This window comes from Paramormyrops kingsleyae, chromosome 14 (genome assembly GCF_048594095.1).
Source record: "Paramormyrops kingsleyae isolate MSU_618 chromosome 14, PKINGS_0.4, whole genome shotgun sequence".
Lineage (NCBI taxonomy): Eukaryota > Metazoa > Chordata > Actinopteri > Osteoglossiformes > Mormyridae > Paramormyrops > Paramormyrops kingsleyae.
This window is the reverse complement of record NC_132810.1, coordinates 27,294,813-27,322,631: the sequence shown is the minus strand read 5'-3', so window position 1 is coordinate 27,322,631 and position 27,819 is coordinate 27,294,813. Positions and strand designations below refer to the sequence as shown.

The window sequence follows — 27,819 nt, the reverse complement described above, 5'->3', positions numbered from 1 at the left end:
AAATATAATAGCTGTAGTAAATACAAAAAAGCCACATAAGAAATCATTTAAATAAAAATGTTGCTGAATTTTTATTTTGTGTAATACATTTGAAAAGTGCTGAAAACATCCTCTGGAGTAAATTGTGTAATAAAATAGATGCACAGCATCTATTGTTTTTTAATGTTATGCAATATTTCATTACCATCAAGTAGAAAACAGAATATAGCAGTTTATTGGTCACAAAATTACACTACCATTAACTGGATGAAAAATGTTGAATCTGCTATAAAATAAAATATATGCAAATTACACTATTTAAACTAATACGTACACCAATGTGTTTATTAACATTTTAAACTGCGTAATTTGCAAATAAAATCAATCTCCCATTTATCCTTTGAGGTATGAAGATACTCCACATCTGATATTCACATATGGAATTGTGTTTGTGATTTTCATATCTAGCAAAATTTCAGGGCAGGGTCATGTTCCATTTACAAGCACCCAACAATCTGCATAAAGAGTCGTTCTCAGAAATAAACCCGAAACATTCAATTCTTTGTTACAGATCAGCTCACATTCACCTTCCAAACATCCAATGATGTTAATAAACAGGGGTTAGCATAACTGGTACACAAGTACGCATTGACCTTTAAAAGTGATAAGTGCGGCACTCGATTAATGGAACAGCATGTATTTTATGTGCATTTGCACATATATGACGAGAAATTACTGTGTATTTTAACCTCAATACTGTAAATGAAATACAAATTAGCATATAAAGGTTAAAATGCATTATAATTTCTTGCCATATCGGCGCAAATGCACATAAAATACGCTGTTATAACAATCGATTGCCGCACGTATCACTTTAAAAGGTGAATGCGTACTTGTGTACCAGTTATGTCAATCCCTTTTAATGAACTGCTCTTCCATTTGTAATGGATGCAATTCATCCAAATACAAAGTACTGACACTTCAGAAGCTACCAACAGGCTTGCTCCTACCCTAGCCATTTTAGAGTCCATGTTCACACTTCATTTTCATATGCAGTCTTCACTCTGACAGCGTTATACTAACTGCACCCATTTGATGGAGTAACATCATGGGTCAGGAAGGTCTGAGGTGTCTACTGTGACCTTAATGAAAATGGTGTCCTCCTTGATGTATGTGCCATTCTCAAGAACGGTCTGGGCAACAAAGAGAGGGCATCCTGATGCAATATTCATCTCAGCTACTGGTCGCCGGAAACTGCTGCTGTTTGGGTCTGGCTTAAAGGCATCACCAAGGTGTTTTCGAGCTGGTCCTTGGTCCATTAACATAAGTGTCACTTTCTGTTTGAACGGCCAAGGAAGCAGGGCATCATATTCTCCACGCATCACCACAAAGAAAAGCGATAAGTGTGTGCCCTTGCCCATGCCATCACCATTGAGATATACCCTAGCGCACATTTTGTAACCAAAGTAGCCAGTATAAAATGGCTGGCTGTAGAGGGAGAGTGTCTTGGATGCTACAGCTTCCTGCTTCCGCCGCTTATAGTCCCTGATTTTCCATATAAGTGTACCATTGTAGCTGGCTGTTTCCAGCACCTGGAACCGTAAATCCATGTCAGCCAGGCGAATCTCATGTACACTGAGCAAGTCATCATGACGAGACAGCTGATTTTCCAAAGATCCTGGTGGGAAAAGGCATGGAAAAAACAAATTAAGAAATGTCAACTGCAACCATTATATGAGAAGCAGAAACTAGAAAGGATGCTGTCAAAACAACAGAAATGTATTCTCTACTTCCCCAGTCTAAGCTTTACTACTACCACCCCCCAACTTCTATGAATTCTAGAATTACTAAATTAATCGACTGGAAATGTTTCTACATGAATGCTGTGACTCTTAGTCTTCACACATAACTCTGAAACTACATCTATTCATTTATTGAACAATTCCACTTATATGCCATCTTGGTGTCCATATTTTTACATTTAATTTATATTATTTATATACTTTATATATCTAAATATTTAGATTCTTTTTATTTCTCATTTGTGACATAACCTACATTTTCCATAACTGTAACATATGCAGTCATGGTTGATATGGCCCAGAATGAAATCAAATAAATAAAACCAATACAAACAAATAAACACACAAAACTGTCTGTGGCCCCTCCAGGGCTTTGTAGGTATAACTAAGCAACTCCTCCACAGGCACAGTGGGGTATACATAAAAGTGGTAAAATGAACCAGATCCCAAACTTGTGAAAACTAAACACTAGCATACAAACAAGTTGTTAAAAAGTTGTTAAATTAGCAAAAAGCTTTATTAAATTGCACATTCCAAATATATGAGACCACATCCCATTTGGTTCAAAAAAGGATGCAGCATTTTAATTTTCAGTATAGGGTGATCACATAATATGTAAAAAAAGAACCTACAGCAAATACAAAGGATTAGCTACAATGAACAAGAACAGTAATAACAAATCCAAGAATTTTTAACTCTCTGCTCCACTGTCCAAAAACCAACAAGGAATATTGCAGAACAAATGAGTTTGTCTTGCCTACAGTGTAAAGTCTGAAGGACTAAACATGGTAAATCGCATGGAAATCTGCCCGGCACCCTCTGCATTAGAGTATGAAAGCACTTTGGCTTCTATGAAGTTGAAGGAAAAAGGAACCTAGAAAAGAGCCAAACTGCATGCAAGTTGTGTCAAACTACACATTTCCATCTGGAGGAGGAAGAAAAACACCCGGTTGTATTTGCTGCCAACTAGAGGACCATCGTGCAAGTGATGGCAAAGCCTCCACCCAAATTGGAAAGGGCGAAACGAATTCCAAACTGTCGCAACTTTTACTGCCAAGCATTTGTGTCTGTATTCAGTCATTGACGACCACGACTTTCACGCTTTGAGAACCAGCACTTTGGAGCCAAGATACAACGTCCCATCTCGAAGATATTTTACTGACACTCTACAATGAGACCAAAACCGAAGTCATGGAATCACTGAAGAAAGTGGGTGGGATAGCCGCAACATATGATGCCTGGACATCGATTGGCACAGAATCTTATGTCACCGTAACTGCACATTTTATCACCGATGAGTTGCTGAAGTCCCCTATACTGAAGTCCACAAGCATTATTTTTGTAGAAGAGCTGCTGGTTCAGAACTCTATATTTTTGTATGAAAGCTGTTAGTGATTTTGGTACAATAGAATGTTTTGAGTTTTTTTGGTCTGAAGGATTATATTGCTCATTGCACATAACAGGAGGATGTTGGTTAGAAGTCTTATTTTTTATAGTGATTAAGAATATACTGAAGTCCACAAGCATTATTTTTGCATGAAAGTATTCCTTTACTACAAGTACAGCACCCTCCACAATTATTGGCGCTGTATATGGTGCTACAGGCACACTTTTCCTGCTGGATTTTTGCAATGCTGGGATATATAGCCACTCTACACAGGCCAACGTGGATAACGGACTCATTGATAGACTTTGTCTTGATCCTTTATCACAGCTTATACCTAGCTTTTAGCAAGCATGTCCACTCATTTCTGTTTTCAGTAATGTTAGTAAGCCCAGGGGGGATGTGCAGCCAAATTGACCTTGGGCTCCCATAGGTTTTTTTTCTCCTTATTTGTGATTTTTTGGTTCCTCTCCTCCGTTGTCATCTGACTTTCTTCATTTAATTTATTTCCTTCCTTTTCCCCATTTTGTATTACACTCTCTAACGATGCTTAATGTATCACAACACATCCATGTAAAGTGCCTTGGGATGACTTGTGAAAGGCACTTTATAAAAATTAATTAAATTGAATATATGCTGGCAAAATGGAAGTCAACCATCCAGTTGACTTGCCACACCTCTTCCCTTTGTTTTATCAATAAAAGACATTACAAGTAAATTCATTATGGATCATTATAAATACTTTGCTTTGAAAGTTCCAAGTAGTCACACAGTGAGGAAAAAAGAAATCCTGGATAGAAAAAAAAGATTAATCAAGATGCAAGATAAGCATTTTATCATCCCATTGTAGCCCTATGAATCATAATCGAATCGAATAATGAGGTGCTAGAGATTCCCACCCCTAATAAATATACATATGCATAATTAAATTCCCCCATTGTAATTTTTCTGCATAATAAATTATTCATCTTACACCCCTAAGTTTGAGAATCACTGACCTGCACAATGTTCCTGGGAAGTTTGCAAAAAGATCGACAGAATATGTTGACGGCAGATTTATGTGTTCATAAGATGGTGGCCTCAAGCCTCCATTTTTGCCCACAGCTCTGCCTGTAGTTACAGTTTCTTAGGTGTCATTTTCATGCATATATTTTTGTGAAGTGGTAATAAGATTCACCAAAGATCAAACAGTAAATAGTGTAATAATATCAAAGAGTTATGCTGTTCACAAGTATCATATCTAAGATACCTGTTGCTTCAGTTTTGCTGCAATTTGTCTCAAAATTTTAAGAGGTTCAAATATTGACTCATAAAACGTGTCTGCAAAGCCTAAAAAGATGGGGATCTTGTCAGTTATCATGCTGACAAGATCACGTGTCTGAGGCTACCCTTCTCTTTGATATCACTATGCAGCAACTTGACCAAAATTTTCTCAGGTTCCAACGTTCACCATTCCAACATGCCCATCATCTGCAAAGAGCAATGAAGCAATCCTGAGATGAACAAACTGCATGCCCTCTGCCCCTCAGCTGCACCTAGAAATTCTGTCCATAAAGTTATGAATAGAATCGGTGAACAAAGGGCAGCCCTGACGGCATCCAACACCCACCAGGAACAAGTCTGACTTACTTCTGGTGTACTAAACTCTCGCTCCTGTTACACCATATTGGCACATCTGCCTTTACACGCACATGAACTCTAATGACATCCCATTCTTAGTACATAGGCTTTAATATGTTGTTGGCCCACCCTTTGCAGCTATATCAGCTTCAATTTTTCTGGGAAGGCCGTTCAAACAGGTTTAGGACTGTGTTTATGGGAATTTTTGACCATTTTTCCAGGAGAGGATTTGTGAGGTCAGACACTGATGTTGGTTGAGAAGGCCTGGCTCACAGTCTCCACTCTAATTCATCCCAAAAGTGTTCAATCGGGTTGAGGTCAGGGCTCCAGTCAAGTTCCTCTACACAAGACTCGCTCATCCATGTCATAATATACCTTCTTTTGTGCACTGTCATGTCAGAACAGGAAGGGGCCATCCCCAAACTGTTCCCACAAAGTTGGGAGCATGAAATTGTCAAAAATGGCTTTGAATGCTGCAGCATTAAGAGTTCGTTTCACTGGAACTAAGGGGCCAAGCCGAACCCCTGAAAAACAACCCCACACCATAATCCCCCCTCCACCAAACTTTACACTTGGCACAATGCAGTCAGGCAAGTACTGTTCTCCTGGCAACCGGTAAAACCAGACTCATCCATTGGATTGCCAGACAGGGAAGTGTGATTCATAATTCCAGAGAACATGTCTCCACTGCTCTAGAGTCCAGTGGTGGCATGCATTATACCACTGCATCCGATGCTTTGCATCTCACTTGGTGATGTCAGGCTTGGATGCAGCTCCCTGGCCATGGAAACCCATTCCATGAAGTTCTCTAAGCACTGTTTTTGAGCTAAACCCATTCTTTTGCAAATGTTTATAGAAGCGGTCTGCAGTGCTATATTTTATACACTGCTAATGAAGTGACTAGGAATACCTGAGTTCAATGATTTGGAGAGGTGTCCCAATATTTTTGGCAATATAATGTATATATACACCTAATGCCCCATAACAGCGAGCCCAGTACCCCATACTCCTGAAGCACCCCCTACAGGAAACCCTGAGGGACACGGTCATATGCCTTTTCCAATTCCATAAAAGACTGGTTAGGCAAATTCCTATGAATCCTCCAGTACCCCTTGTGATGGTAAAGAGCTGGTCCATTGTTCCATGACCAGGATGAAATCCACATTGTTCCTCCTGAGTTGCCTGAGTTTGTCGGAATCACTTTGAGGCCAACCGAAAGTCATTTTTCATTGCCTTCCACATTCAAGTTTTTGCTTCCGCAACTGCCAAAGATGCACTCCATCTGTACCTTTGAGGGGGGCTGCCTTCAGTGTCCCACAAGCTAACCAAGGTCAGAACATTAGAACATAAGAAATTTACAAATGAGAGGAGGCCATTCAGCCCATCAAGTTTGTTTGGGAATAATTCAACTAATAGCTTAATGTTGTTAAAATCTTATCTAGCTCACATTTAAAGGTACCCAAAGTTTTAACTTGCACTATACTAACGATCCCCTCCTTGGATTGCCACCTTATCGTGGTGGAGGGGTTTGTGTGCCTCAGTGACCCTGGGGGCTATGTTGTCGGGGGCAATAGCCCCTGGTAGGGTCTCCCAAGGCAAAAAGGTCCCAGGGAAGGGGCCAGACAAAGAGCAATCCAAAAGAACCTTATGATAAGGTATTCTAACGAAGTCCCGTTTCCCTCGCCCGGACTAGGGTCCCACCCTGGAGCCAGGCCTGGGGGAGGGGCCCGTTGGCGAGTGCCTGGTGGCCGGGCCTTGGCCTGTGGGGCCCGGCCGAAAGAGCATAGCACGAAAGAGGCACGCGGGACTGTCCCCAGGTGGGCCCACCAACCGCAAGGGGAATGTCAGGGGTTCGGTGTTTTGTAGATCGGGTGGCGGCCAAGGGAGGCCCTGGCGGTCCAATCCCCGGCTGACAAAACTGGCTTTCGGTACGTAGAATGTCACCTCTCTGGTAGGGAAGGAGCCTGAGCTTGTGCATGAGATTGAGAAATTTCGACTAGATATAGTCGGCTCACCTCAACGCATAGCTTGGGTTCTGGAACCAATCTCCTGGAGAGGGGCTGGACGATCTTTCCTTCTGGAGTTGCGGCGGGTGAGCGACGCCGGGCTGGGGCTACTGGTGGCCCCACAGCTCGGTGCATTAACAATGGAGTTTACCCCGGTGAACAAGAGGTCTGTCTCCCTGCGCCTTCGGGTCGGGGATAGGTCTCTGATTGTCATTTGCACTTATACGGTTCAGAGTACCCGGCCTTCTCGGAATCCCTAGTGCTATGCTGGTTGGTGTGACACGAGGGGAATCCATCGTTTTGCTGGGGGACTTCAACGCTCACGTGGGCAATGACAGTGTGACCTGGAAGGGGTGATTGGGAGGAACGGCCTCCCTGATCTGAACCCGAGTGGTGTTCTGTTATTGGACTTCTGTGCAATAAATGGTTTGTCCATAACAAACACCATGTTCAAGCATAAGGGTGTCCATAAGTGGACATGGTACGAACATGCCCGGGGCTACAGGTCGATGATCGATTTCATAATTGTATCATCTGATCTGCGGCCTTCCGTCTTGGACACTCGGGTAAAGAGAGGGGCAGAGCTGACAACTGATCACCACCTGGTGGTGAGTTGGCTCAGGTGGCGGGGGAGGAAGCCGGTCAGACCTGGTAGGCCTAAGCGCATAGTGAGGGTCTGCTGGGAACGTCTGGCAGAGGAGCTTTAACTCGCACCTCCGGCAGAATTCCAACTGCATACCGGGGGAGGTTGGGGACACTGAGTCTGAATGGACACTGTTCCAGACCTCCATTGTGGAAGCGGCCGTATAGAGCTGTGGCTGCAGGGTGGTCGGTGCCAGTCATGGCGGTAACCCCCGTACCCAATGGTGGACACCAGAGGTGAGGGGGGCTGTCAAGCTGAAGAAGGAGGCTTACAGGGAATTATTAGCCCGGGGGTCTCCAGAGGCAGCTGATGGGTACCGGTCTCCAGAGGCAGCTGAAGGGTACCGGCAGGCTAGGCGGAACGCAGCTCGGGCGGTCGCAGAAGCAAAAACCCAGGCATGGGAGGAGTTTGGTGAGGCCATGGAAAGTGACTTTCGGTCGGCCTCAAAAAGGTTCTGGCAAACCATCCGGAATATCAGGAGGGGAAAGCAGCTCCTGGTTCCTACTATTTATAGTGGGGAGGGGGTGCTGTTGACCTCACCTGGGGACATCACCCGGAGGTGGAAGGAATACTTTGAGGACCTCCTCAACCCTGCCTTAGATACATCTACGCACACTGCCTTTGAGACATCTGAGGGCACAGAGCCCAATGGTGCTGGGGGGGGCCCATCACTGGGGCTGAGGTGGCCAGGGTGGTTAAAGAGCTACGTGGTGGCTGGGCCCCGGCGGTGGACGAGATCCGCCCGGAGTACCTGAAGGCTCTGGATGTTGTGGGGCTGTCGTGGCTGACACACCTTCTCAACAGTGCGTGGGGGTCAGGGACAGTGCTGCTGGATTGGCAAACCGGGGTGTTCGTCCCCTAAGGGGGACGGGAGGGTGTGTTTCAACTACAGGGGGATCACACTTCTCAGCCTTCCCGGGAAAGTCTATTCCGGGGTACTGGAGAGGAGGAACAATGCGGTTTTTGTCCTGGCCGTGGAACACTAGACCAGCTTTAAACCCTTGCAAGGGTACTGGAGGGGGCCTGGGAGTTTGCCTATCCAGTCTACATGTGTTTTGTGGATTTGGAAAAGGCTTATGACCGGGTTCCCCGAGATGCTCTGTGGGGGGTGCTTTGGGAGTATGGGGTACAGGGTCCACTATTGTGGGCAGTTCGGTCCCTATATGAATGGAGCAGAAGCTTGGTCCGCATTACCGGTAATAAGTCGGACGTGTTCCCAGTGTGGTTTGGGTTCCGCCAGGGCTGCCCTTTGTCATTGGTCCTGTTTCTAATATTTATGGACAGGATTTCTAGGTGCAGCCAGGGTGTTGAGGGTGTCCAGTTTGGTGGCCTCAGGATTGCCTCGCTGCTTTTTGCAGACAATGTCGTCCTCTTGGCTTCATCTGCTGGGGATCTCCAGTGTGCTCTGGGGTTTAGGATTAGCACCTCCAAGTCCAAGACTATGGTTCTCAGCCGGAAATGGGTGGATTGCCCTCTTCAGGTCAGGGAAGACGTACTGCCTCAAGTGGAGGAGTTCAAGTATCTCGGGGTCTTGTTCAGGAGTGAGGGTAGGCGAGATCGGGAGCTGGACAGACAAATCAGAGCGGCATCTACAGTTTTGCAGGCGCTTAACCGGTTCGTCGTGGCTAAGAAAGAACTGAGCCGAAAAGCAAAGCTCTTGATCTATTGGTCCATCTTTGTCCCTACCCTCACCTATGGTCATGAGCTATGGGTAATGACCGAAAGAATGAGATCGCGAATACAGGTGGCCGAAATGAGGTTTCTCCGCAGGGTGTCTGGGCTCTCCCTTAGGGATAGGGTGAGAAGTTCGGATATCCGGGAGGGCCTCAGAGTAGTACTGCTGCTTCTTTACATCGAAAGGAGGCAGTTGAGGTGATTTGGACACCTGGTGCGGATGGCCTCCTGGGCGGCTACCCAGAGAGGTTTTCCGTGCATGTCCTACAGCAGGGTTAGTCATAAATTTTGTAATTCAGAGTCTTCAACCATTTACTGTGCTAGAACAGCCTGCGTTTAATGCTTTAGTGCAAGAGCTACAGCCTAATTCACATGTGATGTCCAGAACTACATTGCGCTGGAAAGTAGAAGAGGGTGCCCAAGAAATGAAGAGAAATATTAAACAAGCAATGTCCTCCATTGAATTCACTGCCACAACAACTGACTGTTGGAGTGCAAGAAGGAGAGGATTTCTCGGAGTCACTGCCCACTGGGTGGATCCAGATTCATTGAAGAGGTGCTCTGTGGCACTTGCTTGCCGGCGGATTAAAGGGCCACACATTTTTGATGTGTTGGGCAGTGCATTGAATGACATCCATTGCGAATTTGGCATAGAGAAAAAAATTGTTAGAACCACCACAGACAATGGGTCCAATTTCATAAAGGCATTTAGAGAATATGGAGAACAACCACCCGCAAGGGGAATGTCAGGGGTTCGGTGCATTGTGGATCGGGTGGCGGCCAAGGGAGGCCCTGGCGGTCCGATCCCCGGCTGACAAAACTGGCTTTCGGGACATGGAATGTCACCTCTCTGGTGGGGAAGGAGCCTGAGCTTGTGCGTGAGGTTGAGAGGTATCGACTAGATATAGTCGGGCTCACCTCAACGCATAGCTTGGGTTCTGGAACCAATCTCCTGGAGAGGGGCTGGACGCTCTTTTACTCTGGAGTTGCGGCGGGTGAGCGACGCCGGGCTGGGGTAGGGCTATTGGTGGCCCCACAGCTCGGTGCATTAACATCGGAGTTTACCCCGGTGAACGAGAGGGCTGTTTCCCTGCGCCTTCGGGTCGGGGATAGGTCTCTGACTGTCATCTGTGCTTATGCGCTGAATGTCAGTTCGGAGTACCCGGCCTTCTTGGATTCCCTTAGCGGTATGCTATTTGGTGTGCCGCGGAGGGATTCCATCGTTTTGCTGGGGGACTTCAACGCTCACGTGGGCAATGACAGTGTGACCTGGAAGGGGGTGATTGGGAGGAACGGCCTCCATGATCTGAATCCGAGTGGTGTTCAGTTATTGGACTTCTGTGCAATGCATGGTTTGTCCATAACGAACACCATGTTCGAGCATAAGGGTGTCCATAAGTGGACATGGTACGAACATGCCCGGGGCTACAGGTCGATGATCGATTTTATAATCGTATCAACTGATCTGCGGCCCTCCGTCTTGGACACTCGGGTAAAGAGAGGGGCAGAGCTGTCAACTGATCACCACCTGGTGATGAGTTGGCTCAGGTGGCGGGGGAGGAAGCCGGTCAGACCTGGTAGGCCCAAGCGTATAGTGAGGGTCTGCTGGGAACGTCTGGCAGAGGCTCCTGTTCGCTGGAGCTTTAACTCGTGCCTCCGGCAGAATTCTGACTGCATGCCGGGGGAGGTAGGGGACATTGAGTCCGAATGGACACTGTTCCGGACCTCCATTGTGGAAGCGGTCGTACGGAGCTGTGGCTGCAGGGTGGTCGGTGCCTGTCGTGGCGGTAACCCCCGTACCCGATGGTGGACACCAGAGGTGAGGGGGGCCGTGAAGCTGAAGAAGGAGGCTTACCGGGAATTATTAGCCCGGGGGTCTCCGGAGGCAGCTGACGGGTACCGGCGGGCCAGGCGGAACGCGGCTTGGGCGGTCGCAGAAGCAAAAACCCGGGCATGGGAGGAGTTCGGTGAGGCCATGGAAAGTGACTTTCGGTCGGCCTCAAAAAGGTTCTGGCAAACCATACGGAGCATCAGGAAGGGGAAGCAGCTCCTGGTTCCTACTATTTATAGTGGGGGGGGGCTGTTGACCTCACCTGGGGACATCATCCGGAGGTGGAAGGAATACTTTGAGGACCTCCTCAACCCTGCCTCAGATACATCTACGCATACTGCCTTTGAGACATCTGAGGGCGCAGAGCCCGAGGGTGCTGGGGGGGGCTTGTCCATCACTGAGGCTGAGGTGGCCGCGGTGGTTAAACAACTCCGTGGTGGCCGGACCCCAGGGGTGGACGAGATCCGCCCGGAGTACCTGAAGGCTCTAGATGTTGTGGGGCTGTCGTGGCTGACACGCCTTCTCAACAGTGCGTGGAGGTCAGGGACAGTGCCGCTGGATTGGCAGACCGGGGTGGTGGTCCCCTTATTTAAGAAAGGGGACCGGAGGGTGTGTTCCAACTACAGGGGGATCACACTTCTCAGCCTCCCTGGGAAGGTCTATTCCGGGGTATTGGAGAGGAGGGTGAGATCGATAGTCGAATCTCGGATTCAGGAGGAACAATGCGGTTTTCGTCCTGGTCGTGGAACACTGGACCAGCTTTATACCCTTGCAGGGGTACTGGAGGGGGCCTGGGAGTTTGCCTATCCAGTCTACATGTGTTTTGTGGATTTGGAAAAGGCTTACGACCGGGTTCCCCGAGGTGCTCTGTGGGGGGTGCTTCGAGAGTATGGGGTCCGGGGTCCACTGTTGTGGGCGATCCAGTCCCTGTACGAACGGAGCAGAAGCTTGGTCCGCATTGCCGGCAATAAGTCGGACGTGTTCCAGGTGCGTGTTGGGCTCCGCCAGGGCTGCCCTTTGTCATCGGTCCTGTTTATCATATTTATGGACAGGATTTCTAGGCGCAGCCAAGGCGTCGAGGGTGTCCAGTTTGGTGACCTCAGGATTGCCTCGCTGCTTTTTGCAGACGATGTCGTCCTGTTGGCTTCATCTGCTGGGGATCTCCAGCATGCACTGGGGCGGTTCGCAGCCGAGTGCGAAGCGGCAGGGATGAGGATTAGCACCTCCAAGTCCGAGACCATGGTTCTCAGCCGGAAACGGGTGGTTTGCCCTCTTCGGGTTGGGGAAGACGTACTGCCTCAAGTGGAGGAGTTTAAGTATCTCGGGGTCTTGTTCACGAGTGAGGGTAGGCGAGATCGGGAGCTGGATAGACGGATCGGAGCGCCGTCTGCAGTTCTGCAGGCGCTTAACCGGTCCGTCGTGGCTAAAAAAGAACTGAGCCAAAAAGCCAAGCTCTCGATCTATTGGTCCATCTTTGTCCCTACCCTCACCTATGGTCATGAGCTATGGGTAATGACCGAAAGAACGAGATCGCGAATACAAGCGGCCGAAATGAGGTTTCTCCGCAGGGTGTCTGGGCTCTTCCTTAGGGATAGGGTGAGAAGTTCGGATATCCGGGAGGGCCTCAGAGTAGAACCGCTGCTTCTTCACGTCGAAAGGAGCCAGTTGAGGTGGTTTGGACATCTGGTGCGGATGCCTCCTGGGCGGCTACCCGGAGAGGTTTTCCGTGCATGTCCTACAGGGAGGAGGCCCCGAGGCAGGCCCAGGACTCGCTGGAGGGATTATATCTCTCGGCTGGCCTGGGAACGCCTCGGTGTCCCCCCCGAGGAGCTGGTGGGGTTAGCTGGGGAGAGGGAGGTCTGGGTGCCTCTACTGAAGCTGCTACCCCCGCGACCCGAACCCCGGACAAGCGGCAGATGATGGATGGATGGATGGATGGATGGAGAACAACAACAAGATGAGAACAATAACTGTGCCTCCAGTGAGACTGAAGAGGATGCTTGCAGTGATGATGATGAACAGGAAGAGGAAGGTGTTGATGTTGACTTCATGGAGGTAACACCGATCTTAATGGAAGATGATAGCTTACAATTTCAGCTTCCAAAGCATCATCGCTGTGCATGTCATCTATTAAACCTTGTTGCCACAGTTGATGCAGCCAAGGCCAATTCCAATGACTCCTATAAAAGACTGTCACGATCAGCTTTTGCGAAATGCAGTGGCTTATGGAACAAGACATCTCGATCCTCCACTGCATCAGACATCATAGAGGAAACATGCAAAATACTACTGATCCGGCCAAACGACACACGATGGAACTCATCATTTCTCTCTGTTGAAAGAATCGTGAGAATAATCAAAGATGAAGGAGAAGGGGCCCTGAGAACTGTATGCACTGCACTGAAGTTGCCAATGTAAGTGTAACTTTTTTTAAATATACCTTTCATTCCAATATGTAATTTTGGAAAATATTGCTTAACTATTCAGTTGCTTCAAGTAAGGGGAAATGGAGGACAATTATAGTCCGAGCAGCGTCACCACTCACCACTCATCACACACACACACACACAATCACTCACTCTCTCACAGACAGACACACAAACACACACACACTTTCTCACAGACAGACAGACACACACACAAACACACACTCTCTCACAGACAGACACACACACACACAATCACTCACTCTCTCACAGACAGACACACAAACACACATTCTCTCACAGACAGACACACACACACAATCACTCACTCTCACAGACAGACACACAAACACACACTCTCTCACAGACAGACACACACACACAATCACTCACTCTCTCACAGACAGACACAGACATACACACAATCACTCACTCTCTCACAGACAGACACACAAACACACACACACAATCACTCACTCTCTCACAGACAGACACACAAACACACACTATCTCACACACACACACACACAAGACTTAAGTGTTCTTTATGTGTTAGGTTGAGTTCAGTTGAAATTTCCTTTCTGGAGGAATTTGCCAGAACCATGGGTCCTCTCGCCAAAGCCCTCAACATTCTTCAAGATGAGACAGATGTTCAGATGGGATGGCTTCTGCCAACTCTGACGCTCCTCATCAATAAGCTTGAACGAATCCACATAAATTCCAGGTAGAGATTCTTTCCCCTCATGTTATTAAGGTGTATTCCTTATCATACACAATTCAACTCCCTTAAAACTTCATATAGCATACGTTTAGGAAGTTAATGTGTGCCATTAGTAAAATGATTAAAAAGAGGCCTTTATGAACACATTGACCAAGAACACAAGACCGTCAAATCATATTTAACAATTAAGTATTGGGATGCTTGTTGTTATTGTCATTGTCTCAGTATAAATGCACGCTGTAAATGTTGTGATATTGTACTGTATCAGTTTCTCTCCCCCACCTCTAATTCCAGGTACTGCAAACCTTTGGTGGATGCAGTCCTAGAGGGACTACAAAAGCGCTTTAAAGACATGATGGCAGAACCAGAGTTTATTGCTGCTGCCATCCTGCTCCCAAAATTTAAAACAGCGTGGACATCTGATGAGAACCTATTATAGTTTTTTCCAATCATTTTAACGCGTGTCTCAATACCATGTCCACTTTTTCAAAACACTTAACACATGCACCATACCATTGGACCATGTGAGCTAAACTATGTATACGTTTGCATTGCTTTGACACAATATGCATTCAATCACCACTTCCCCCAAATTTCATGAATACTTCTCTCAGTCAGTGTTCGCCACCAGCAAAACTTTGTACAACTACAGTCGATTTTTCAGACATTTAGATAATCTGTTCAAAACAGTTAACTTTCAGGTCAAAACCTAATGAAATTTAGAGCACTGTCAATTGAAATATGCTGCATTTTGACAGACAAAGGACACTATGCACTTGCACTAACACAAATAATTGTGCTTTTAGCAGAAATTTCCTAATTTTGTTTTTGTTTGCTGCTCCGTTACCATCTACACCATCTATACGAATGAGGCCATGGAGTGTCCCTTTCCTTTTTGCAAGGCAACACAATGTAATCTGTGCAAAAACAGTGGGTATGGCAACACATATATTACTGTACAACATTTAAATTGTATTTATTTAGCAGGCACTTTTATCCAAAGCGACTTACAGTGAAGTACTATATCTACAGAGACAGTCCCCCTGGAGCAAGTTGGGGTCAAGGGCCTTGCTCAGGGGCACAATGTTGGCACCTCCTGGGAGTGAACTCACAATCTTCTGGAGTTCCTAATGGGAGTCCAGCCAGATCCCTAACTACTAGACCACCACCATCCCCCTAGATCAGAGATCTTCAAGTCCGGTCCTGGAGAGCTACTGTCCGGTAGGTTTTCTACCCTACCTGGCTTCTGATGAGCCACACCTGTTCCTGGTATTTACTTGAGCATAGGTGTGACTCATAAGAAGCCAGGTAGGATAGAAAAACCTACTGGACAGTAGCTCTCCAGGACTGGAGTTGGAGACCCCTGCCCTAGATCACCCCAAACATTTTACAATGGTTGAAGCTGGAAAGCTGAATGAAAACACACACCAGTCTGAAATTTCAGCTAAGAACCTATCTAGGAATTTGTTTGGTTAGTGCCAATTGTACAAAAGGGGCCATCTTTGGATTGGCATTTTCTGCTAGGAATGAAATATTTACATACTGCAAAAAAGAAACAGCAACACTTACATGATTTCTAATGAAATATATTGCAGCATTTCAGAATTGGTTGGTATTACAATTTTCACATGCAAAAGTAGTTCTTGTTTATTTTATTTTTACAATGCAACATGACAGTAATTTTTGCCAAACTGGAGGATACAGCCACACTTTATATACAGTGAGGTCAATAAGTATTTGATCACCCTGTGATTTTGCAAGTTCTCTTAGTTAGAAATCATGAAGGGGTCTACAATTTTCAGCATAGGTGCATTTCCACTGTGAGAGACAGAATCTAAAAAGAAAAATCCAGAAATCACATTGTATGATTTTTTAACAATTTATTTGTGAATTACTGTGTCAAATAAGTATTTGATCACTTGCTTATCAGCCAGATTTCTGACCCTCAAAGACCTGTTATTTTGCTTTTAAATAGTCCAGCTACACTCTGCTCATGATTCTAAATTAGTAGCACCTGTTTGAGGTCGTTAGCTGTCATAAAGACACCTGTGCACCCCACAATCAGCCAAAGTCTAAGTAGCAACATGGGCAAAACCAAAGAGCTGTCAAAAGACACAAGAGACAAAATTGTAGACCTTCACAAAGCTGGAAAGGGCTACGGGGCAATTGCCAAGCAGCTTGGTGAAAAAAGAACAACTGTTGGAGCAATTGTCAGAAAATGGAAGAGGCTAATGATGACTGTCAATGTCCCTCGGACTGGGGCCCCACGGAAGATCTCTCCTCATGGGGTTTCAATGATGCTAAGAATGGTGAAGAATCAGCCCAGAACTACACGGGAGGAGCTGGTCAATGCCGTGAAGAGAGCTGGGACCATCGTTTCCAAGACTACTATCAGTAAAACACTAAGACGTCATGGTTTAAAATCTTGCATCGCACGGAAGGTTCCCCTGCTTAAGTCAGCCCATGTCCAGGCCCGTCTGAAGTTTGCCAGGGACCATCTGGATGATCCAGAGGAGTCATGGGAGAAAGTCTTGTGGTCAGATGAGACCAAAGTAGAACTTTTTGGTCTTAACTCCATTCGCCATGTTTGGAGGAAGAAGAATGATGAGTATCATCCCAATAATACCATACCTACTGTGAAGCATGGGGGTGGAAGCATCATGCTCTGGGGGTGTTTTTCTGCACAGGGGACAGGACGACTGCACTGTATTAAGGAGAGGATGAACGGGGCCATGTATTGTGACATATTGGGCAAAAACCTCCTTCCCTCAGTCAGAGCATTAAAGATGGGTCGTGGCTGGGTCTTCCAACATGACAATGACCCAAAGCACACAGCCAGGATAACCAAGGAGTGGCTCCGTAAGAAGCATATCAAGGTTCTGGAGTGGCCTAGCCAGTCTCCAGACCTAAATCCAATAGAAAATCTTTGGAGGGAACTGAAACTCCGTGTTGCTCAGCGACAGCCCCGAAACCTGACAGATCTAGAGAAGATCTGTATGGAGGAGTGGGCCAAAATCCCTCCTGCAGTGTGTGCAAACCTGGTGAAGAACTACAGGAACCGTTTGACCTCTGTAATTGTTAACAAAGGTTTCTGTACCAAATATAATTTTTTTTTGACTCAAGTGATCAAATACTTATTTGACACAGTAATTCACAAATAAATTGTTAAAATCATACAATGTGATTTCCGGATTTTTCTTTTTAGATTCTGTCTCTCACAGTGGAAATGCACCTATGCTGAAAATTGTAGACCCCTCCATGATTTCTAAGTAAGAGAACTTGCAAAATCACAGGGTGATCAAATACTTATTGACCTCACTGTATGTAATTTGCAATGCTGAAAGTTGTTAGTGTTTTTTAGCCCAATGAACATTGAGTGCCCCAGTAGTGTTGTTGGCTGACAGCATTTGTCATGGTTATGGCAGCATGAGTCACTTTTGGGTGAATTGTGAAACGTTTTGGTGGTTGTAGGGCATTTTGCACCAAAGGTTAAGTGGTGTGCTCAGTTGTGTATTGGTACAGCGCACTGTGTTAAGTGTTTTGAAAAAGTGGACATGGTATTGAGACAAGTGTGAAAATGATTGGAAAAAACTGTAAACCTAGGTATGTATCTATGTATGTACATATGTTTTGTGGCATTTTTATTTCAGATGTCATGCACTTAGTTCACAAAACAAAAGTAAACAAAAAAACTAAACAAGCACATTTATATAAGTTTATTTACTTAAAAGGGTGGGGGGTGGGGGGTTGTGACCTGGATTCATATATATGCCTAAAAGGCAAGTTTGATGTAGATGGACCCCATTAGCCTTATTGTTCAAGGTACTACATGCTGTTCATGTTGTTCAGGAAAAAGAACAAGGAAATTTGACACAACCTAGACTGAGTTGTGGCCAGGGAAGTAAAGCTGATCTAATGGGGCATAGAAACTGATCTTTGCCCTCATATGTCAGCTTTAGCTGCCTATCCATAACTGTGCATGTTGCTCCAAATTAGTTAGTTCATTCTTTTTCCTCTGTACTGTACACCGGAATTGCCCTATCATTTATATAACATGATTTCTGGCATCTGTCCCAATATATGTTGTATATTAGGACTTGCCTACATCAAGGACCATCTGGAGGAAGAACGTTCACATCAGTCACCAGCCAATGGATCGAGTGCTTCAGATGACGATGACTTCTTTTCAAGCATGAAAAAAACTCATGGGCAGGAAAGTGTTAAACGGCTAGAAGGGTACCTTGCCTCTAAAGTAGACAACAAAGACATACTGCAATCTTATCCTGCGGTTTGCAAATTGTCTCTTAAAATCAACACTGCCTTACCAGCTTCTGCTGCATGCGAACGTCTCTTTAGCACTGCTGGACTGATTTTCAGCCCAAGAAGGGCAAGATTGGATGCCAGAAATTTTGAAAATCAGCTCCTTCTCAAACTAAACAAAAAATATTTTAGCTTTAGGTAGGTCATACAGTTAACAGTGCTATTTCTGTTATTCTTCTATTATAGCACATCACTACTAGTTAGTAGTTCTACATACTACGTAAGTCTTCAGGGAAATCTGGTGGTGTGTTAGTTTCTGTTTTTGTGTGATTTATGCAAACACTAACATTTGTTTATAGAGTGGACATACAGTGTGTTGTAAGGAGTCATGTTTTGTAAATTGGAAAAAAGACATCCTTTGTAAACCTTTGTAAACTTGAGTAAATCCGTTTTTGCAAGTTATTGCACAGCTCAGCTGTGATGTAGTAAAGGAGCAAGGTGCCATGTGATAAAGGAATAAGATTTCTACATTACTTCAAACAATAAATTGTTAAAGAAATACGTGTCTAATGTGGTTTCCCCCCACCCTATTTATTCCTAATCATGTGGTTTCCATTTAGTAGGATGTGCTTATGATAATTTCAAAAGATATCAGTACCAGATATCACAAATAGAAAACATTGTATTTTCAGAGTGGTGTTAGCGGGCTTTTTTTTTTTTTTTTTTCCTTGTATGACTTGATTGAGTGTATAAAGGACATGACAAGACATTGGAACTACATTACACCAAATTACTTTTACTTTTGATACTTAAGTACATTTGTCTCTTTAGCACTGCTGGACTGATTTTCAGCCCAAGAAGGGCAAGATTGGATGCCAGAAATTTTGAAAATCAAAACTTCTCAAACTACTACAGGTGTGGGGACACCTATCTCATCAATATTCATTGTGTAGGCCACTGACTTTGAAAAAAAGTGTCACTCCTAAGTTCTAACACCTTAGTAATCAAAGCACATAAAGTTTCAAAATGTCTCATTCATCTATGTGTAGTCAACCCCTGTGTATCTATAAGCTTCAGAGCTCAAAAGTCTTGGCTAGAAATGGTCATAATGTGATTTTTAACAATTTCTCAGCATGTTTGAAAATAGGTTTTTGAAAAGTATATGTTTAACCCTCTGGGGTCGAGTGCATCGTCGGCGACGCAGCGTACTTTTCGCGTCTATTACAGTTTATATCTCGCTGAAATTTTAATGTAGAATCATGAAAAAAAACGCTGGCTAAATCCGTAATCTGTCGTCTTTTCAAAACGTCTATTGTTGGAAGTATTAAAGTTTTTAAAATTAGATTAAATCAGCAAAAAAGTAAACCATGTCACCTTACTTTGTTTTACCTACTTTGGGGGCGTATAGTACCGCTTTCATCCAAAGATCGCTATTCACATTCTAAATAGCCGCATTAGCACGTATTCAAATCACATTCGCATGATAATTTGATAAACAGCGCAACGGTGAAACGCGATCCAGATACAGTGCCATCAGCACCATAAAAGGGGGGTAGGGACGTGGCCAGGTGACAATGGCTCATTCATACACATGAAAGTTGCTACATATTCAATGAAAGGAGCCAGAAATAGTGGCATGAGTTAGCTTTTTCTTATTTATTTATCCAACTGAATGTTGTAACTACACCATTTAGTCATCTTCATGTAACCAAGACTTTGGTGATCAGATATCTGGGATCAAAACAAACTGCAAGCATTGCTTACTATGTACTTTTATTATCTTTCTGCAAGTGTTCCAAACTGCATTTTGCAATATGTATACTTTGATGTCAAATTACAAACTTAACAAAAATCTGACATATTTACAATATACATTAAAATAAAGATGAGTGTAATGCAAAACAAAGATATAAGAAATAATTTATTTGCCATGAATTAAGTTTATGATATTTGAAGAAATGTGTGATCATGCCCCAGTCGGTGAAAGTGTGTTCCCTACCACTAGACCCCAGAGGGTTAAAGTTGATTTTGACAAAAAATAGAATAATAACATTCTACGTGGTCTTAGATTATTGGTTCTGAGTTTGTGCTGAATAAAAGCACATGTAACACTTTAGGATAAATGTTTTTTAGATAGGTGAAATATTTAAAAATGTCAAGGCATGTCAGACTACCCCGAAAGTGGCTGAGAGGCCTGAGGGTTAAGCAGGAGCCATTTGTGAGGGACAACGTCAAAGGCCTTCTGGAAATCTAAGTAGATCACATAATAGGCCTTTTTCTCTTGCAGCTTCCTCAAAGAATTCAAGTAGATTAGTTAAACAGGATCTACCTAATCCACGTTAGCTATTCCTCAGAATGTTATTTGAATCCAGGTATTCTACCAGTTTTGCTTGGATTATAGCTTCCATTACTTTTCCAGTTATATTCATGTTAAACTAACTGGCCTAAAGTTTGCAGGACTATTTGTATTACCTTCTCTGAATATGAGCATTATATTAGCATGCTTCCAATCAGAAAGTACCACAACAGCAGATAAGGATCTCTGAAATGGTAAAGTTAAAGGTCGGCAAATAATATTCATCATTGCCTTTAAAACTATAGGTAAGATGCCATCAGAGCCCTGCAATTTATTTATTTTGAGCTTAGCTAGGCTTTGTCGCACATCAGCTTCAGTTATAAATATACTGTGCAAAAAATTAAAGGAACACTTTGAAAACACTACAGATCTCAATGGGAAAAAATCATGCTGGATATCTATACTGATATGGACTGGGTAATGTTGGGAATGAAAGGATGTCACATTGTTTGATGGAAATGAAATTTATCAACCTACAGAGGGTTGAATTCAAAAACACCCCAAAAATCAAAGTGAAAAACTGATGCAGCAGGCTAGTCCATTTTGCCGAAATTTCATTGCAGCAATTCAGTAGTTTGTATGGCCTCCAAGTGCTTGTATGCATGCCTGATGTCGGGGCATGCTCCTAATAAGACGATGGATGGTGTGAGACAATGCAATGTTGTGAAAATGCTCTATAAAAATAAAATTTAATTAAAACTGAAAAAATACCAGCTCTGTCCATCATTTTCCGCTGCTATCTGATCCCACTCACCCGATGGTGATTCGTTGACAGCTCAGCTCCTCACATGAGTGTTAAAACATACAGCTGGTCTGATGATATGCCGAAAGAAGCAGACATCAGCTGCCATAATTCCACTGAACCTTCCGCATTTATACCTATGCACAAGAGCTTGTACCGTGCGTTGAGCTGACTCCAAATATATCTTGATGGTACCTCTCTACCTCCCGCACTAGCTCAGGCTCCTTTCCCACCAGAGAGGTTACATTCCATGTTCCTGAAACCAGATTCAGTAACCCGGGATTGGTCCACCAAGGCCCCTGTCTTTAACTGCCATCCAATCTATAATGACCCAATCCCCATAGGTGCAGGTGGTGGGGAAATAGGAGGGTGGACTCATGTAACTCTTTCTGGCTTTGCTCAGCCGGACCCCACGGGTGGAGGCCTGACCACCAGGAGCTCCCCCGAGGCCAGGCTCCCTATTCCTCCCTACTCCTGGCCAGGTTACATGGGCCTTTTTCATAGGAATCTTCTGAAAATAGCATCCACACAATTATTTAAAAGTCTAAGAACAAGAGGTCTCACCTAAAAGTTGTGTTCCAGTGCTGGAACCCCCTCGTCCCGTCTCCAAAGCATTTACACGCGAGCGAATGTTCTCCACTGTACTTCGCAGAGTCTCCACCTCGTCCTGAACTAACCGCAGTGAATTCAGGTCCAGCTCTATCTCCAGTACCTTCTCGGAATGTGAACTCATTACCTTCTGAATAGACAGAAATAGATAAGTGTCACCTACCCTGGTCCATAAACTATGAAATTATTTCCTTCTGTTTATTCCATATATTTATGACATAAGATGCTCTGCTAAATGAAATACTCCAGTGGACTGGGAAAAATTGGACAAATTTTACAAAAAATTACTGACCTGCATGCCAGACAGTTTCTGCTCCACCTGTCTGGTCTTCTCCCGCATGTCCTCATGAAGGGATTCCATTTCCAGAAGCCGTGAATTCATACTTGGTAGGACTTTATATCGTTCCTGGAGCTCTCCTTTTATGTCCTCTACCTAATCAAGTGGGGATTAAGACAACAGGAGCAAACAAGTAACTATATGTATGATTACACTATAGACATAAATATATTCCTAAAAATTCGGACTATCAGACCTGCATGTTTCTATATATTATAATTTACATGGAACAACTCATCATAAATTAAGTATATAAAAACAGTCAAAATTCATCAAGAGTCAATAAGACTGAATGAACTATGGCAGCACAATAAAAAGACGTAAGGTACAAGATATGGGTAAGGAACTAAGACTAATGGTACTACCATTTGGCGCAACTGGTATTTATATTCAGTGTTAGGGTGACAGCACAGATCGTTCTATATTCAGAATCATGGTCTGTCCAGCACTTACAGCTATAAAAGAACCTTCTGAATTCTAAAAGGAAACATTGGCTCTTGGTGTTTCATATGTATTCTTACATCTTTCATTAAGGACAGGGCCCATAATTACCAGGCAGATGGAGAATTTCATGTGGTCCTTATTTACTAAACTCAATAACACCTGGATGAGGTACCTTTAACATATGCAATCAAAAACATTTTCAGTCATGTCAGACTTCCCTGCTCTGGTACTACTGCAGAAAACACAACAGCTCAGTCTTATTAATTATCTCTTTTAGGGGACAATAATGTTAAGTATAACATATTTCTATACAAAATATGGTAAGAGGTTGTACAATTCATACAGTACAGTAAAAGATGATTGAGTTTAAATTGTATATAGAGTAGTTGAAATGAGCGACGAGCCAAAAGAGTTTTATCAACTTGGCCAGACAATTTTGTGACTTTCCAATTTTATTCTTGGATTAATGAAACACACTGAGTTACAGGTGAAATGTTTCTTCTAGAACGCTGGAATGATTACTTTTGCCTCAAGAGTTGCATTTTTGGTTGCCATCAGTAGGAGATGTTCTGATACGAAGCTGGAATCATGGTCTTTCATCTCCTGGTTGAAACCCTAAAAAAAGACCAAAAACAGTAATTAGTCTTTTGTTAATCATACAATTAGAGTACACTATAATCAAGTGCCTATGACCCAGAATAGGACAAACGATTACAAAAAATGGATGGATGGATATAATCAAGCATTAAAATATAGTTTTACATTATTATTATTGTTATTGCTGTTGCTGTTGAAGATGATGATGATGATGATATAATAATAATAATAATAATAATAATAATAATAAAACAACAAAGTAAAAAAAATCTTGCCTTAAATGTGCATCCAAAGCGATTAAAGGCACAGGAAACCTGTGCCTTTGGACATTCATGTTGGTGGCTGGAGAGCTGGAGGGAATTCAACTGTAGTAAACTTTTCTTTTTAATTCAAGGTTATGTGTTAAAACTGTATGTGAATTCAATACTTTTTAAATACACAGTTTTGACTGGTGATAATAAAATAATTCGTCAGTCCCAAAAGGAACAAATACAGACAATAAGAAGTAGATTAAACTCATCATTAACTGACAGTACCTATTAATACTACTCCAGTGAGAACTGAAGTCTGGTGTCTCATTTCAATATTGCCACCAAAAGGAGAGGTTAAATGATATTTCTGTCCATAGATTTAATAAAATATTTGCTATGGTAATTTACTGCTTTCACAATCATACAGTGTTTCATTTTGTAACACTCATAGGCAACTGTAACAATTCAATTAATATATTAAAATGCATACCTCACTCCGTAGTATAGAAGAAGCACAATTATTGGGGCAATGTACTGGAAATGCAGGACAAACAGTTTCTTTGTGTTTCTATAAAAAAGGCAGTATTGATTTGGTAACAGGTATAAAAGATTTAGCAAGGGTATTTATACTTTGTAGCTCAACAGAAGAGAAGTGTGTAACTGTAAAGTTGCATGTTTATTAATTTGTTCTTTGATTATTATTCAAAACTGTGTAGTGAAACATGGGATTTGGATTTTTAATAATGACTTTGGATATTTGGAATATTACAGTATTGGAATATTGGAGTATTAGAGGTTTTTACTAATGGAACATCTTTCTTCTTAATACATACTTGGATACTAACATTTGAGCTAGACCTATGTTGGAATTAGCTACCTCTATTTCTGTTAGAGCCATCTTGTGTTTGCAGAATTCACAAGTAGACTCTCTGTATTTACACTTTCTGGCCAGGTGCTCAGGCATGTCCTTGCGCATCATTTGCTCTTTACATTTTCCCAAAGGACAGGGGACCTCAAAATATGGACATACATTCAGATGATCCTGAAAGAGAGAAAACATTGTTTTGTAAGTATTTGTTGGTTATTGCTAATGATGTAGTCGATCCCACCTAAACTGAGACCAAGTCATTAGACGAGAGTGCATCAAGACCAAGGCAAGACCAAGACCAAAGGGTGAGACCAAGACAAGATCAAGACCAAGGCAGGGCAAGAATGACACAAACCCAAGCCGTTTTTTCCCTAAAATTTCAATATAATTGCTTCTGTACAAATGTAACATTTTTCAAATAAGACACACCTTATTGGCTGCAGGACATTTTACACCAATCACAGCACTGTTAACCCTTTGAACCCTATCCATTTTTTAGCATTTTTCTATCCCTTTGTTTTTAGGTTTATTACATGGTAGGTACATGGGTTAGCCACAAATGTTTTCAGGACATTCTGGGCTACTCAGATATGTCATAATTTGATGTGTTAATGTTGACACAGTCTTGATATCATCCTTATGAGGAAAAACTAGCACCTACTAAAGCATTTACTAGCACCTATTAAAATTTCTCAATTTTTAGTCTCCTCGAATATAAAAATTTGCAGGCATTACAAATATAATTGTATAAATGCTGAGATTATAGTCTCCTCTGATATGGGAATGCAGGGTTTTCACTGGGGACCATTTTATGGTTTACTATTGTGAAGGAATACATGGTTAGTGACAGGCAGAAATTAATATCTTTGATTTAACATCCATTTGGTAACTTGTTGAAGCTGTCTGGCAGACAGCAATGCATGGCTTTATATTTTTATATTTTTATTTATTACTTAAAAACATCTGAAAGAAATTGAAATAGAAATGCATTATTTAACGTATGATCCACTGGATAACAGACAGAACAGACGGTTTTAGAGTCTAATGCTGAATGCTTATTGCTATCATTTTTTTCACCTATATACACTATGATTGGTAAACAGAAATTTGAGAAGGAAACTTTTAGTCGGCATTTTAGCCTCAAACATTAAACCAACGCTGTAGCACGTCATTGTGTTTACATGTAGGAAGTGTTCCAATTTCGCGTTCTATTTAAACTGTTTTGACGGAGCTCGACATTAAACATACTGTACATATACAAACTTTTGGGAATGAATATTGTGAAAATATCAAGTAATTGTCTTCCTAATAACTGGAATGCTGTATTCCATTGTTATTGCTAGTAGAACTCCAGCCCATTTTTGAGTCTTTTTGTCTCCCTTTACTTATAGGCTTATAATAAACAAATTCTAAAATAAATATATTTTTTTTTCCCAGAAGGGTAGTGCATGTATCATTGCGGAGGCGAATATGTGCTTTGTTTTCCGTCTAATGAGAATAATATTGATGCTTTATGGATTATTTGGGGTGCTTTTTCATGGAAAATGTTTAAAATATATGCCTCATTGTGCACATGATTATTTTGGAATATTTTGGTGCACAATGTTGCAACCTGGATGACCAGATCGAATAAGTTCTCTCGATTGTAAAGATAAGTGATTCATGTCTATGTGTTAAATATATCCAAAAAGGCTCCGAAAATCAACACATTTTGCATTTTTTGTTCTCTCAGAATTGCATTTCTGGTTGCCATCAGTAACCATTCTGAGACAAGACCAAGACTGCAAAAAAGTGTTCTCAAGACCGGTTTCGAGTACTACAGCACTAGTTATAGCAGGAAGTATTGCCACCAGGAGCTCAAAATTCCAAATAAAAAAGCATGTTTTAAAAAATGCTCTTGATTTCTTTTCAGAAAAAGGTTAAGCACTTGAGTGTCTCTTAATATTTGCTTAATTACTGAGCAACACTGATAACAATATTTCAAAAGGTTCCATAAATAATGAATTAACTTGTACACATGTAGTCATGTAGGTGTTTCCCCAAAATTACCATTGAGTCACGATTTTTGAAAAATCAGCTTTTTGAATAATTATATGAATGTCAACATGTTGTGCGTAGTACAAAAAAAAAACTGCATATTAAAGAGATGGTCAATGTCTGGAAAACGTATGCTTTTGTTTCTTTAAATAGTTGTGCATATGAAGAGATATTAAAATAGCAGCAGGAATAAGATACCATGCTAGATCAGGGACAGCGCAATTACTGTAGGTGGTTATAAAATGCGAGCACTTTTGTTCCTTTCATGATTTCATTGTATAAAGTATAAGATTGTTTACAATTTCTTTATTTCTGATTTCTTTGAGATTCAGTTTAGGGTCTTGAGCCAAACAATACATCCTCAGATAATAAGAGAAGACACCTATTAACAGATGAGAAGCCTTCAAGCCAGTTCTGCAGAAATAAACCAAAAGAGGATGTGTTTTGTTGTGTTGATAGAAAAGCTAATATACTGATCTCTTGAAAACATGCCGATATCTCAGTTGTTGATGGAATGATGGGACTTTTATGACAAAGAAACACCACAACAGAATTTAGGTACAGGCATTTCCGCCAATGCGTCAATTTTTTTTCCTGTAAAGCAATGAAAATAATAGGACTTATCAGGCAGACAAATTAAGACCTATTCCTAATACAACCCCAAATCAGAAAAAGTTGGGACGGTATGGAAAACGCAAATAAAAAAAGAAAGTAGTGATTCCTAAATTTACTTTGACTTGTATTTCATTTTGCAGACAATATGAACACAAAATATTTCATGTTTTGTCTGGTCAACTTCATTTCATTTGTAAATATGCATCCTTTCCTGCCATTCAGACCTGCAACACATTCCAAAAAAGGTTGGGACAGGAGCAATTTAGGGCTAGTAATGAGGTAAATTGGTTAAATAATGATGTGATTTGAAACCGGTGATGTCAACAGGTGATTGTAATTATGATTTAGTACAAAAGCAGCATCCAAGAAAGGTCTAGTCCTTTAGGAGCAAAATGGGCCGAGGATCGCCAGTTTGCCAACAAATACGTAAGAAAATTATTGAAATGTTTAAAAACAATGTTCCTCAAAGAAAGATAGGAATAGATTTGGATATTTCAGCTTCAACAGTGCATAACATAATTAAAAGATTCAAGGAATCTGGAGGAATTTCAGTGCGTAAAAGACAAGGGCGCAAGCCTAAGTTGAACAACCGTGATCTCCAATCCCTCAGGCGGCAC

At 42.6% G+C, this 27,819-nt stretch overlaps 1 protein-coding gene and 1 long non-coding RNA gene across 6 annotated transcripts in view; one reads left to right on the top strand and one right to left on the bottom strand.

Moving 5' to 3' along the window:
- The window catches only part of traf3 (TNF receptor-associated factor 3), a 101,060-nt gene that overhangs the window by 34,813 nt on the left and 38,428 nt on the right, over nt 1-27,819 (bottom strand). For 4 of the 5 annotated variants that reach the window (XR_011982475.1, XR_011982473.1, XR_011982474.1 and 1 more), the window contains exons 5-10: nt 24,560-24,724; nt 24,173-24,250; nt 23,707-23,781; nt 23,357-23,449; nt 22,346-22,486; nt 22,009-22,183 (exon numbers count right to left, since the gene is read on the bottom strand). Coding sequence is in view for 1 of the 5 variants with exons in the window: in XM_072698916.1 (XP_072555017.1) it covers nt 1,086-1,657; nt 22,009-22,183; nt 22,346-22,486; nt 23,357-23,449; nt 23,707-23,781; nt 24,173-24,250; nt 24,560-24,724 (1,299 nt within the window). In the remaining 4 variants the exon portion in view is untranslated. Of the gene's footprint in view, nt 1-46; nt 1,658-22,008; nt 22,184-22,345; nt 22,487-23,356; nt 23,450-23,706; nt 23,782-24,172; nt 24,251-24,559; nt 24,725-27,819 lie in introns of those variants that run through there. The other variant, XM_072698916.1, reaches the window with a different exon arrangement.
- On the top strand, nt 12,403-14,805 carry LOC140578352 (uncharacterized). The gene is made up of 3 exons (XR_011982486.1): nt 12,403-13,353; nt 13,922-14,089; nt 14,381-14,805. It is a non-coding gene; the product is annotated as an uncharacterized lncRNA (long non-coding RNA).